This window comes from Pollachius pollachius (genome assembly GCF_949987615.1).
Source record: "Pollachius pollachius genome assembly, chromosome: 4".
In the NCBI taxonomy this organism is placed as follows: Eukaryota; Metazoa; Chordata; class Actinopteri; order Gadiformes; family Gadidae; genus Pollachius; species Pollachius pollachius.
This window is the reverse complement of record NC_136937.1, coordinates 13,345,411-13,359,942: the sequence shown is the minus strand read 5'-3', so window position 1 is coordinate 13,359,942 and position 14,532 is coordinate 13,345,411. Positions and strand designations below refer to the sequence as shown.

At 40.4% G+C, this 14,532-nt stretch overlaps 1 protein-coding gene across 3 annotated transcripts; it reads right to left on the bottom strand.

Moving 5' to 3' along the window:
- Positions 1 to 2,728: 2,728 nt before the first annotated feature.
- On the bottom strand, positions 2,729 to 12,632 carry LOC307074681 (myosin heavy chain, fast skeletal muscle-like; the record flags this gene model as incomplete). 3 transcript variants are annotated; one of them, XM_079734941.1, is made up of 39 exons in its annotated part: positions 2,729 to 2,749; positions 2,847 to 2,978; positions 3,063 to 3,158; positions 3,255 to 3,359; positions 3,439 to 3,609; positions 3,689 to 3,814; positions 3,925 to 4,128; positions 4,218 to 4,526; positions 4,622 to 4,746; positions 4,848 to 5,013; positions 5,113 to 5,296; positions 5,382 to 5,578; positions 5,660 to 5,778; positions 5,941 to 6,067; positions 6,212 to 6,601; positions 6,690 to 6,780; positions 6,883 to 7,028; positions 7,136 to 7,312; positions 7,395 to 7,637; positions 7,727 to 7,982; positions 8,071 to 8,207; positions 8,287 to 8,410; positions 8,529 to 8,646; positions 8,752 to 8,839; positions 8,972 to 9,042; positions 9,185 to 9,485; positions 9,577 to 9,747; positions 9,835 to 9,984; positions 10,071 to 10,189; positions 10,312 to 10,450; positions 10,759 to 10,862; positions 11,038 to 11,136; positions 11,248 to 11,311; positions 11,395 to 11,487; positions 11,592 to 11,703; positions 11,830 to 11,857; positions 11,952 to 12,108; positions 12,199 to 12,342; positions 12,426 to 12,632. In XM_079734941.1, 39 exons carry the CDS (start codon positions 12,630 to 12,632, stop codon positions 2,729 to 2,731), a joined length of 5,811 nt encoding a protein of 1,936 aa, XP_079591067.1. The 3 variants fall into 3 exon arrangements, with proteins under 3 accessions (XP_079591067.1, XP_079591069.1, XP_079591068.1); XM_079734943.1 differs by having other exon boundaries at positions 11,598 to 11,703; XM_079734942.1 differs by having other exon boundaries at positions 12,199 to 12,339.
- Between the last annotated feature and the right edge of the window lie 1,900 nt (positions 12,633 to 14,532).

The window sequence follows — 14,532 nt, the reverse complement described above, 5'->3', positions numbered from 1 at the left end:
TATTAGAGGCCCCTTACCTCTTGGACAACCTGTGGTACTCTTCCCTTAGGGAACAAATATTTGCACATAAAGATGTGCAAGAAATATTTTGCCAAATGAGGGCTTTATAAAGTCTACCTAAGTATAGACTTAGCCACTGCATATTGCAGTGGTTATAAAATGGGGAGACCTGTATAGTATGTAAGACCTCATCTAAAGATACATACAATGAGAACGTCCATGAAAGCAAGTGAAAGTCTATAAATAAAGCAGGCTTACATCGTAACATTCATAGCTGGCAATCCTCATGGGATGCCGAGGACTCAAGTCAGTTTTATGACACCATGTCAGGCTATGCATCTCCATGTCGGAGCAAGATCTATTTCTAATGGTATACCATTACATTTGAAAATATTCTCTTTAGTTTTCCTCTCGTCAATGTGTTACAATTTAATTCCAAGATTTTTCATTTGTTGATTATTTTTATCCAAGTGATTATATTATTCTAGAACTGTTTCATAATCGGTATTCACAACAATACAGCACAGTATATATGTGGTATATTAAGATATTCCAAACACATACAGATGCAAGTCTAATATAGGCTTGCAAGCGCCAGCCCTCGCATAGAACTTATGATGCACCTTAACCTCTTGCAAATGAGATTACCATTTTGTTGAATTATCTATAAATCTCCAGACTGCAATTCAGCGAACTACAGGGACTTGAAGGAGTTCTTCAATGTCCCTGGGATTGCTCCATCGACTTGTGGCTGTGGTATTTGATGTAGTTGCCTCTATATCTTGTCGATCACAGCGATAAAGTCTAAAGAGAAGCATAACCACAAAGCTGTGAAGGCGTGACAGACCCTCTTCCTCTCATATCAAGGCTGGGTTCTTCACTCTACTCTGTAACCGTAAAGGGGAATAAACTAAAAGCTTTCAAGCCCAAGTGTTTGGATACATTGGTCCACTTTGCCGTATGTCACGGCTAACATATATGCAAGCAATTTTTAAATGACTCTTTAACAATCCAAAGTATGTCAAGGCTGTGAAGTGCCAGTTCCACCAGTCCATGTTCTTCATTGTGTTTGTCGTCTGTGCTTCACAGCCACGAATAGGAAGTAAATGCATAGGCCATGCAAAGAGGAAGCTCTTGCTCCCACTTCATATCTTGAAGATCGCACCTACATTACCATTGGGGAAAGTGGTTAGCTGCTGACCTGGATGGCCAGCCGCTAATTCCAGTGTGTGAGGTACACACTGGAATGCTAAAGGAGCTGAGCTCTTGTACAACCCCGGTAAGCCATGTCCAAGGAGCTGCAATCCTGCTCCCCAATGTGGTCCGGGATGCATCTGTCGGGCATGTAAAACCAGATAGACCACACCCTGCTTTCGTTCACTGCCATCATCCCCATTCACTAGATAAATCTGTCTGTTCACTTGAGACAATGTTGTATTGCACAATTCGGTGTTCTTGTTCTAGAAGGCCAGGCTCTGATGACCTAAGAAGTTGAGGCGGTTGTTCATCAGCGAGCAGTTCAGAGATGTAGTTTGGCCCAGTGTTCGTAAATGAATAATAGCAGACATAATTTGAGGTAAATTCTGAAGTGCATAGGAAGTGTGTAAGGGTGATGTTAACAGCCTGAACTCTGGGTGAATCCTTATTTCTGCATTAACTAATATTAATTAATGGTGAATGACTGTACCGTCATTCTTAGTGTCAAACTCATTAATGGTAAACATAATAAGGCACATCCTTTATGGATACAGGACCTGTTGATCTCAGGTTAAAGGACTACCACCCCATTTAACATGGGTGCATTTTTTGTGCCATTGTGAATCAGGAGGTAAAAAGTAACTTTATTGATTTTTTTGGGGGGTTGTTTGTTCCCCAGTATGAACTCTCATCTCTTAAATGTAAACTTTCTGCACTGCACAATCTTGAATCATTAAACAACAAATCATATCTCAGTGATCATTTTCTGTTATAATATATTTCTTAGTACCCATACCCGAGTTGTGCTTATTTGTACAATTCTGTATTCATATGAGTATTATTAATATTGACTGATCAGATTCAAATTCAAAAGTTGGTGAAATGGTGATGAATGGCCCATTGTTACTCAAAATAATAAAGTAATTAGTGAAACTACCAACACAAAAATCACAAAGCTGTGAAGGCGTGACAGAACCTCTTCCTCTCATATCAAGGCTGGGTTCTTCACTCTACTCTGTAACCGTAAAGGGGAATAAACTAAAAGCTTTCAAGCCCAAGTGTTTTTATACATTGGTCCACTTTGCCGTATGTCACGGCTAACATATATGCAAGCAATTTTTAAATGACTCTTTAACAATCCAAAGTATGTCAAGGCTGTGAAGTGCCAGTTCCACCAGTCCATGTTCTTCATTGTGTTTGTCGTCTGTGCTTCACAGCCACGAATAGGAAGTAAATGCATAGGCCATGCAAAGAGGAAGCTCTTGCTCCCACTTCATATCTTGAAGATCGCACCTACATTACCTTTGGGGAAAGTGGTTAGCTGCTGAGCTGACTGATCAGATTCAAATTCAAAAGTTGGTGAAATGGTGATGAATGGCCCATTGTTACTCAAAATAATAAAGTAATTAGTGAAACTACCAACACAAAAAGATGCTATGTAATAATATTTTATTGCAGCTCATTATTTACTATGAACAAGAAGTCATATTTTATGACATGCCTTTATAAATGTACAATGATGCATTACATCTTATTCAGCTGCCTCCTTTCCCTGGGGAAGAAAACAAAAGTAAGACATTAAACAACCAAGATTTTTGTTTGCATTTAATTTCTTCTGAGTCAATGGGCTAGTAGAGTGATGAACTTACCTTGCCGCCATCACGGCTCTTAGACCTCAGCTTGTTGACCTGAGTCTCAGCGATGTCAGCACGTTCCTCAGCCTCCTCCAGCTCATGTTGAACCTTCCTGCACTTGGACAGGTAAGAGTTGGCCTGCTCCTCCTGTAGGAACATTCAAATGTTGTTTAAATAAGAAGTCCCAAAATGTATGCAATAACCTGATTAGGTTATGTTGTTTCTACTTACCGCTTCCTCAGCCTGCCTCTTGTAAGCCTTCACCTTCAGCTGCAGCTTATCAACAAGGTCCTGGAGTCTAGCACCATTCTTCTTATCCTCTTCAGTCTAAAGTAATGCAAATGGTTATGCTCCAGACTCTTGACTGAAATCTTTTATGACGTTCATTGATTTATAGGTTATTTTCAATATAAACTGGCATACCTGGTAGGTGAGTTCCTTCACTCTCCTCTCATATTTCCGGACACCCTTAACAGCATCTACTCCACGTCTCTGTTCACCTTCAACCTCTGTTTCCAGCTCACGCACCTTAAGAAATCAAATATTTTCAATAAATATACTTATTATGCTGGAATTGTGAATACAACCATGTGTTCCAGTATCTTACTCTGGACTCCAGTTTCTGGAGCTGCTTCTTGCCACCCTTCATGGCCAGGTTCTCAGCCTCATCCAGGCGGTGCTGCAGGTCTTTCACTGTGACCTCCAGGTTCTTCTTCATCCTCTCCAGGTGAGAGCTAGTATCCTGCTCTTTCTTCAGCTCCTCAGCCATCATTGCAGCCTAATATGAAATATAACATATTAAATGAGAGTTCAAGCAATGTCCAAATCAATGAATTGACAAATAATAGCAAGCCTACATCAGTGATGGCCTTCTTGGCCTTCTCTTCAGCATTCCTGGCTTCCTGGACGATGTCGTCAACCTCACCCTGGACTTGGACCAGGTCAGTCTCAAGCTTCTTCTTTGTGTTCAGAAGACTTGTATTCTAAAAATGAATGTAAATGTTTGCAATCTTAATGACAGACGTATAATCTTGCTAAATATTTTAGGAAACATGCGGGCATTTCTTGGAAGAATATTTGTTTGTTTGTTCACCTGAGAGTGCAGAAGTCCAACGCGCTCACTGGCATCAATGAGCTCTTGCTCAGCCACTTTGCGGCCTCTCTCTGTCTGTTCCAGAGCTGCCCTCAGCTCCTCAATTTCAGCCACCATGAGACCATTCCTACGGTCCACCATTGCAGCCTGCTCCTTCAGGTCTTCACCTCCTCTGACAGCATCATCAAGATGCAGTTGTGCATCCTAAAATGAACATGAAAACACCATGGAATATGTCACAACAGGAAACAAATGTCCATATATTATGTCCTGGACACTAGTTTGGGTAATACCTTCAGTTGTCCTTGAACATTCCTCAGCTGCTTCTGAGCCTCAGAAGCCTGGCGGTTGGCATGGCTCAGCTGGATCTCCATCTCATTCAGGTCTCCCTCCATCTTCTTTTTGATTCTCAGGGCATCATTCCTGCTCCTGACCTCAGAGTCCAGTGTGCTCTGCATGGAGTCAGTGATCCTCAGGCTGTTCCTCTTGATCTGTTCCATCTCTTCATCCTTCTCAGCCAGCTTTCTGTCAACCTCACCCTTTATCTGGTTGAGCTCCAGCTGGACACGCAGAATCTTGGACTCTTCATGCTCCAGAGTACCCTAAATTATAAACCAATGTTGGCATATTCATGACATATTCAATTTCATAATAACAAAGGTATGTCCCAATTTATTTCTATTTTTATTAGAATCACCTCAGCTTCCTCAAGGGCTGTCTGGATCTCACTTTTCTCTGTCTCCACTTGCTTCTTGGATTTCTCCAGCTCATGGATGCTCTTTCCAGTCTCACCAATTTGTTCAGTCAGGTCCGAAATCTCCTCTGTTGCGAGGGTTACATATTTTTGTTGTGATCAATTCCATTAAAGTTACATATATAGTAATCTTGGAAACATTGCTGCCAAAATGAACAGTTTAACTCACGTTGCAGGTTCTTGTTTTCGCGCTTCAGGGTCTCCAGCTGATCCAGAGCTTCTTCATAGGAGTTCTTCATCTTGAAAAGCTCAGTGCTGAGAGAACGAGCCTCTTTTTGAGTTCCTTCAAGCTCTGCCTGGCCCTCCTCATATTTCTGTTTCCAGTCAGCCAAAACCTGCACAATATTGTTAATAAAGCGGTACATGTTAATCACTTGAAGAATAATCATAGAATAATACAGTTTAAACTGCCATCTCAATGAATGACAACACACCTTGTCAAAGTTCCTCTGCTTCTTGTCAAGGTTGGCAGCCAGTCCATTGGCCCTCTCCACATCAATCATGAGATCCTCCACCTCACCCTGGAGTCTCTGTTTGGTCTTCTCCAAAGAGGCACACTTTGAGTTCACAGCCTCAATCTGTTCCTCAGCCTCCTGAAGGCGCTGGGCAAGCTTTTTCCTGTTAAAGTATCACATGGTTTACTTTGTGGACATTCAAAACATAAAATATGTACTTTAGCTAAGATATTAAGTATTTGACTCACTTGGACTCCTCAAGCTCCTCAGTGCGCTGGATAGCATCAGTTTCATACTTGGTCCTCCACTGAGCCACCTCACCGTTGGCCTTGGACATTCCACGCTGCAGCTCAGCCTTGGCCTCCTGCTCCTCCTCAAACTGCTCCCTCAGAAGGTCACAGTCATGGCGGGCTGATTGCACACCATGAGCAAGAGCATTCTTGGCCTGCAAAGGGGAACAATTTAGAACCTTCCGCAAAATATTAAAAGAATTTAGTCTGAGAATTATGATGAGTTGAATGTATACCTTGACTTCCTCCTCATTGAGCCTCTTCAGCTCCTCAATCTGCTGAGTAAAGGCCTGCTTGCCTCTGGTAAGCTGGGAGACGAGACCCTCTTTCTCTTCAAGCAGACGACCAAACTCACCTGTGTCATGACATACATGTTTATGCAAAGACATCAAGAACACATATATGCCACATCCTTAAATACGGTTTATTTGCTATATTTGGGGTTATATATTCGAATGTATAGGGTTATTTTTTAATTATTTTATATACTAAAGGAAGTTGGACGGAAATTACGTACCGTTTTCTGTCAGTAGTCTTGCTCTCTGAGCACTGATGTCATTTATCTGCCGACTGTTCTCATCACTCTTAGCCTTGATTTCACTGAGTTGGTCCTCAAGGGTACGGCAAATCTTCTCCAGATTTCCCTGATGATTAAATTAGCATTTAACAAAAGTGGTTTGTCACAATTATTTTTATATAATATATGATTATACGTTATTAACTATATTATTGCATTTTATTTATTGTATTTGTATTTAAAACATTATCGTATCGAAAACATATTTCACCTTGGCCTTAGCAACTGCTTCCATGTTGCTGGAGAGGTCATCAATCTCCATCTTGTACTCGCTCTTCTCCTTCTCAAGCTTCTGCTTGACACGCTGGAGGTTGTCAATCTGCTCTCCCAGCTCTGCTACACTGTCAGCCTGCTTCTTACGCAGAGCAGCAGCAGTGGCTTCATGCTGCAGGGTGGACTCCTCAAGGTCACGACGCAGCTTCTGGAACTCAGCCTCACGCTTCTTGTTCATCTCAATCTGAGCAGCAGTGGCTCCACCAGCCTCCTCAAGCCTCTCACTGATCTCTTCCAGTTCTCTGGAGAGATCAGCTCTCTGCTTCTCAACCTTGGCACGGGCAGCACGCTCAGCCTCAATCTCTTCCTCCAGCTCTTCAATACGGGCCTAATAAGTTAGTAACACATCATATTTTGTAATAATATACCATTATTTATGGAACGTTTATGTGGGATTGTCATATAAATTGTCTTACTTGAAGCTCCTTGATCTTCTTCTGAAGCTGAGCTCCAAGGGACTGCTCATCCTCAATCTTGCTAAGAAGCTGACTGGTCTCAAAGTCCTTCCTGATGATGAAACAATACCACATAACTTAATACAATACAAATCATATACATATGAACGTATGGATCTTCAAAAGCAAAGCATGATATTTTTGATGACATTACTTTTTGATTTTCTCGTCAGACTGCTGTTTGTCGTTCTCAAGATCCATGATGGATTCCTGTGCCAGTTTCAGATCACCCTCAAGCTTTCTCTTGGATCTCTCAAGGTCCATCCGGAGCTTCTTCTCTTGCTCCAGAGAACCTTCAAGCTGGAAGTCAATAATTGAAAATAATTAAGAACAATGAAATGTAATATTGAATATTCACTCAACTCCATTACTAATATTAATTGAAAGTTTCCATGAGCTTTTCTCACATCATCCACTTGCTGTTCAAGCTTGGTCTTGGCCTTGGTCAGAGTGTTGACTTTGTCTTCCTCTGCCTGCAGGTCATCAAGGGTTTGCTGGTGTGCCTCTTGGAGGGCTTTCTTCTCCTTTGTCAACTTAGCAACACTCTCATCCTGAGAGGCCATCTCCTCAGTCAGGTTCTTCACCTAAATGAAACAAAGTGATGTGTAATAAATGCTTATTTGTATTTTATCTCATTTTATCTCCTTTCAAATAATCTTGACAAACCTTGTTCTCAGTGGCATGCTTCTCCTTCTCCACTTTGGCCAAGGTAAGCTCAAGGTCATCAATGTCCTTCTTGAGCTCAGAGCATTCATCCTCCAGTTTCCTCTTCTTGGCAGTCAGCTCAGCATTCATTTCCTCTTCATCTTCCAGTCTCTCAGTTGTCTCCTTGAGTTTGGCCTCCAGCTGGATCTTACTCTTGATGAGTCCCTCACACCTCTCTTCAGCATCATTCAGATTATCTCCTTCCTGTTTAAAATGTGTTGTCATGTCAGTCATATCACACACATATATCTCATTGTGTGTGTATGTTGAGACAAAGAAATGTTTTTACTTACAGAGGCCACTTGCAGTGCAAGATCATTCTTCTCTTGCAGTAGAGCAACCATTTTCTCCTCAAGTTCCTTCTTCTTTGCCAGGGCAGTGGCCAGGTCTGTCTTCATCTTCTCATAGTTCTCCTTCATCGCAGAGAGCTCCTTCTCAGTTTCAGCACTCTTCAGAAGAGGCTTGATCTTGTAGTACACCTTCATCCATGGCCAGGTTTTGACATTCATGAATGAGCGGATGTTGTACTGAATAGTGTAAACAGCTTCCCTGTGGTGAAAAGGCAGTCAATTTAATACACAATTTTTTATTTTAAAAAATAGCATATCTTCTCATGTATCAATCTCTTGAAACATACCTTGTAGCTGTCATCTTCACATACTCCTTCCTCATGAGGTAAGCGCGACAGAGAGCCTGAATCATTCCGACCAAAGATGCCAGCTTCTCATCTCGCAACTCCTCAAGAGTACCCAGAAGACCAGCTTTGAAGAACACCTTAAGGTAAGAAAAACATCTAGTCAGAGAGCATCTTTAAATCAATTACATAAATACTTTTTGACAACAATGAACATACCTTGGTGTGTCCAAATTTGTACTCGTCGTGAGGTACATCAATGGACCCAAGCAGCTTCTCAGAAGCCTTCTTGTTGTCAATGAACTGTCCCTCCGGAATGACACTTGCATTCAGTACTTTGTATCTGTTGGAGTGCAATGTTAAGTGTTTAAAAGAAAGGTGTATGTAAACAAGTTTTAAATATATAAATAAATTTATTGTATAATCGTGACTATATAATTGTTCTGTCAAAGCGTTTATACCTCTGCTTGAAGTCAGCATAGAGGATTCTGCTGGGGAAGCCCTTTCTGCAGATTCTGATGCCCTCCAGCACACCGTTACACCTCAGCTGGTGGATAACCAGGTGGTTCTCCATCATTCCTGTGAAGTGTCGTTGATTTCAGACTTTTAAAATATGACATTCATTTTGCTATATCCTACTACAACACCAACCTGTCATGTAGATTTTATTTAAAGAAATGTTACCTGGAACTTTTGACTCATTGGGAATGAGACAACGCACAAAGTGAGGATGGGTGCTCCTCAAGTTTGTCATCAGTTTGCCCAAGTTCTCCTTAAGACACATCACAGAATAAAATATGAAATATATACAAATTAACTGATAAAGAACAAATTCAGAGAATACATTGTAAATATGGTATCAAATTACATGTATTTGTACATTTATTTGCTTGTTTACCCTTACCCTGAATTGTGAAGACACAGTCTGCATGGAGCCACCCTTTTTCTTGCCTCCCTTCTTTGCACCCCCGACCTCTGTTTTTTAGATTATTGGTAATTAGTAAAAATGTTCCCGTTTTTGTTTATAACATACAGGCAATAAATGGCTTCAAAATAAATGGGTATTATAATATAATGGAGGAACAGTTATAAACTATGGTTACATATGAATATGTACCTTCAACTACAGGTGGGTACAGGACAGGCAGCAGTTTGTTTGAGGATTTTTGGTACAGCTGAATGACAGAATCGTTCAGGGGATCCTTATTCTTGTCCAGCCAGCCAGTGACACTGTAGGCCACGGTACCAGCATAATGCACCATGGCAAAGTCAGCGTCAGCCTTGCCCTTTGCAGGCTTGGGCTTCTCAAATGCTTTGTTTTTGCCAAGATGCTGTTCATACAACTTGTTCTTGAAGGAAGTGTCTGAGGCTTTAGGGAACATGCACTCCTCTTCAAGGATGGAGAAGATGCCCATTGGCTATTTAGAAAGAAATATCAGGAAACATTATGTTAAGATGTTTTTGAATCAGACTTACAATTGTGATATTTAGTTATATAATGATGTTTACCTTTTCAATAAGCTCAATGCAGGCAGCCAAGTCCATTCCGAAGTCAATGAACTCCCAGATGATACCCTCCTTCTTGTACTCCTCTTGCTCCAGGACGAACATGTGGTGGTTGAAGAACTGTTGCAGTTTCTCATTGGTGAAGTTGATGCACAGCTGCTCCATACTGTTGTACTGATAGAAAACATTAGTTTAGCAAATGTTCTTCAACATAGACATTGCTTTTAGCCGGGGAAATTGTTCCAATTGATCCAATCTTACATCAAAGATCTCAAATCCAGCAATATCCAGCACACCAATATAGGATGATCTTGCTTGCTTGGTGTCCAGCATCTGGTTGATACGGATGACCATCCACAAGAACATCCTCTCATAGATAGACTTGCCCAGAGCACTCACTGAGTTGTACACCTAGAGCGTGGTTGAAGATTAGATAAACATACAAATTACTACTATTACAATTATGTTTTGATAATTATTCCATGGTATTAACATACCTGAGGTACTGTCTGTCCCTTAGTGACAAACTCATTGCCGACCTTCACTCTGGGGTAGCACAAACCCTTGAGCATATCAGCAGAGTTGAGACCAAGCAGGTAGGCAATTTTGTCGGCCTCTGCATTTTTTTAAATGAAAGAAAGAATGATGAGACTTTTGTACAGATAGTGAATACATTTATTTACAGCAAACCTGGACTTTGGAAATGTCAGTGGTTGTTTTAAAACATTTTCAACTCACCCTCATTGCCATCAGGCTCAGCCTGCTCCTCACGCTGCTTCTGCTTGAACTTCATGTTACCGTGGTGAAGCACAGCACCAGTAAACTTGTAGATGGCCACCTTCTCCTCACCATTGAAACCCAAAATATCAATAGCATCCTGTAGGAAAACAAAGTATACAATATGAAATCAAATTCCAAGAACATTCAAAGAGTCTCTTTTAAGTCTACCTTGGTTTGTAACGTACAGAGCGTTCTTGAATCTGCTGTACGTGGACAGAGCAGAGCGCACTGAGCTCGGGCTGCAACCATTCAGTAGTCACCGAGTGACAGCCTGCGGACACCGAGTAGAGTCCGCAGGCTGTAACACTGAGTTAAAGCCCTCCGAGTTGTCTGATCGGCCCAAAGTCCTGGTTAATCCCTGCATGTTAAAATAGCTACCTAGGGTAGTTGTAAACATTGGCTCACATCAGTAGCATCCAGCTCCTCTTTGTCATCAATGCTGGCCACAGTGATCTGACCCTGACTGCACATGGGGAAGTCGTAGGGGTTGGTGGTGATGAGGGTCATTTCTGCAGGAAATAGAATATGGTCATTTAATGATTCAAATTTAAACTTGAGTGACAACTATCGAAACCTTAATTTGTTATTTTTCTACTTCAATATCCTGAATGATAAGTTAAAGGCAACCCTATATAACAATACATCTTACTGCAACATTTATTTCACACTACTAAACCATCTTACCAACAATGTCAGGTTTGTGGTTGGTCATCATCTGGTAGAAGATGTGATAGCCTCTCTCATCGGGAAGCTGGAATGTCACTCGGGACTTCTCGAGCAGATCTTCAAGATTTTAAAATAATAGTATAAAGTTTTGATTCACATTACTAGATCAAAACCTATTCCCCCCATAATGAGAGTTAATTCTGTGTTATTTGGGTACAAGATACTTACACGTCTCAATGTCAGCACTGGCCAGTTTACCAGTTGCACCGAAATGGATTCTGATGAATTTACCCTGTTTAGAAAAGCCTCTTTTCAGTTTTTGTCAAAGATCAAGTATGTCATTGCATTTGTTTGACACACTAAATTCTTACTTACGAAACGAGATGAGTTGTCATTTCTCACAGTTTTGGCATTACCGTAGGCCTCCAGCAGAGGATTGGCTGCAATAATCTGGTCCTCCAGTGACCCCTATGATGAAAGTTCCAGCATTGATACTCAGTTCCCAGGGCCTCCTACATCCTTTGTGTTTTTTCTATATATAGTGTACTGATTTTATGTTTTTTGAAGCATACCTGAATCTTTCCAGGAGCTTGGTCCTTCTTCTTGTCACTACTCACTGAGATGGTAGCAAAGTACTGGATGACACGCTTGGTGTTCACAGTCTTTCCAGCACCGGATTCTCCACTGGGTATGAAAAGGAGGCAATATCGACTTTTTTACATTGTCTGATTCCTCGTGAGATTTTTGTGAGGTAATTTTTTACTTGTAAATTTAATTCATCCAACTAAACATCAACAGGTATAAACTTACGTGATCAAGACAGACTGATTCTGTCGATCTGCAAAATAAATCAATTGAAGTTACATTACATTTTTCAGACATTTCAACCATACATCATTACATTTATTTTTGCCAGATTTGCTTATACATACCAGTAAGCATGTTCTGGATGGCATTGTCAGAGACAGAGAAGATGTGGGGTGGAGCCTCCATACGCTTCTTGCCTCTGTAGGCATTGACAACCTCCTGATCGTACACTGGGAGCCACTTGTACGGGTTTACAGTGGCACAGAACAGCCCGGAGTAGGTCTGAAGGAAATCATTCACAGATGATCATTAATATGATCTGTGATATTGTTGAGTATTATTTTACTTTATTTAGTTGGTAAAATATCTTACGTAGATCATCCATGCTGCATAACGCTCTTTGAGGTTATACAACACAGAGGCTTCATTGAGATGGGTCATCATGGCCATGTCTTCAATTTTGTCGTACTTGGGAGGATTCATGGGTGTGACATCATCCTCTTTGACTGTCCTCTCCTAAAAATGGCACAAAAAAATGGTGACATTTGGAATCATTGCAAAAAAAAATTCTGCATGGCAATAAATTAATAGCAGCCTACCTCCTCTGTAGCCAAGACTTTAACAGTGACTTTGCCACCATCCCTCTTAAGGATGGTACACTTGACGTACAGCTCCTTAGCATCAGCCACATATGCAGCACTCTTGGCATCAAAGGGCGCGCTCTGGGACTCAATCCTCTCCTTTTCTGGCTTACGGAGGTAAATTGCAGCCTTGCCATAATAGGCCATCTCTGCGTCCGTACTCATGGTGGCAGCTTACTGTCAGACAAAGATGATGAAATGTTTTGATGTATCTCATATGCTCAAATAGTTCTAATACTGATCGGTATGGCTTGGGTGAATTATTTCTTACCTTGTTCTTCTTCCAAACGAGGAATCTTCAAGTGTCAGCCCTTAAATTGAGAAAGACATGTTATTTGCACAATTTCACATGACACAAAAAAGTTGTAGCACCATGAAGAGGTGCAATGTATTGTAAAATGCTGGTTCATATTTCTTAAAATACAATCACACTGCATGACGTGCATTGGTCATTCAATGCATTTGGTCAATAGGTTATATTTTTTTAAAGGTCCAGTGTGTAGGATTTAGTGGCAACTAGTGGAACGTACTTGGCAGAAATGGACTATACGATTCATGAGTATGTTTTAATACTGTATAATCCCATTAAAATAAGGATAATGTCATCAAAAGCAACCTATATTCATGTGCCGCAGTACAAGGAAACATTTGCTTGTAGCGCCGACTGCTATCGAGATAAATGATCAATGCATAAAACAGATAGCTATATTTATTGGTCTATGAATGCAGTTTACCAATATGGATGCAATAAACAGTGTATGAACCTGCTACCTCCGCCAGCCTATCCTTCAACATGTACAGTGTCCATGGGGACTATGACAAAGATACCAGAGTTTGATTGGTAAGGCTGATTCGTAGGCTAAAAAGCCATGAAAATGTGATCCTGGTGCTCGTACAATTATAGCCCTTTTCCTCAAAGGAGACAGCATAGTCCCATTCAGCTCCATTATTTGTTATTCTTTTTTGACGTGGGAACAGACGTGACGAACAATTACATTCAATACAAAGTACCTTTACTTGTACCCCATGACACATAGTTTTACATTTACAGACTAATTGAGCAAATACAATTAATTAATCTATCAAAGAGCCATCAATTGGCTACTCAGTGCTGTCATAGTTGATAACATCATTTTTGCATAACTATAATAATCTCTAAATTACACAAGAATATTAAGTGAATGTCAAACAGAGCATTAAAGTTTTAATGCATGAGAGTTGTATCTACATTCTGACTTACCACTAGCTGTTACTTCCTCAACTGCCCTGAGAGCTGTTCATCCCTCTGGGTCCTCTTATATACTAGGCCGCAGGGTAAACCCACACTCAATATGGGCATGATGGGTAAACCCTCTTATAGCTTTGGTTTATATTTCATATGGGGTTTATTACCTACTTACTTACTTTTTCCAGGCGTGCATGAGTACAAATTCTAATGCATTGCTTATTCTGTCTTAAATTATAGCACACCGCAGAGTTTTATGTGTACAGATTTGTTACTTTCAGGATGAAGCAAATCCAGAATGTCACTAATAATTTTCCACAAATTAATATTTAATATTTTTAAATTCACATTACACTTTTAGCTGCCTATTTAACTCTCTTTACAATACTGCAAATCAGGAATATCACAAAATAAACTCAAAATTGATGAAGAATACATATACAGAAAACAGTGATCAGATTTACATTATTAGAACAATAACTGGCACCTTAAGGTAATCCTTAGTACTTGCTACTACACACCAGACTTTGTATGAAACACGATATTAATATGGGTGTAGTGTTGCATATATATATATATATATATATCCTTTTCAAACTTTCATCACTTTGTGTTACAGTCTTGTCAATAGACTTCCAAAAAGTGCATTAATTTGTAAAAGCCTGAAGGTTGTATGGCAATTAACTAACTAATTAACTGTGGTTATGTTTACTTATGAAAGTTTCATAAAAGTATGTAACTGGAAGCTATGTGTCAAACTAAGGAAATAATTGACCTAGTGGCAGAGTGTAAGAAACAAGATTCTGCATGTCACAAAGACTTCTGTGTGGCTTTCTAACC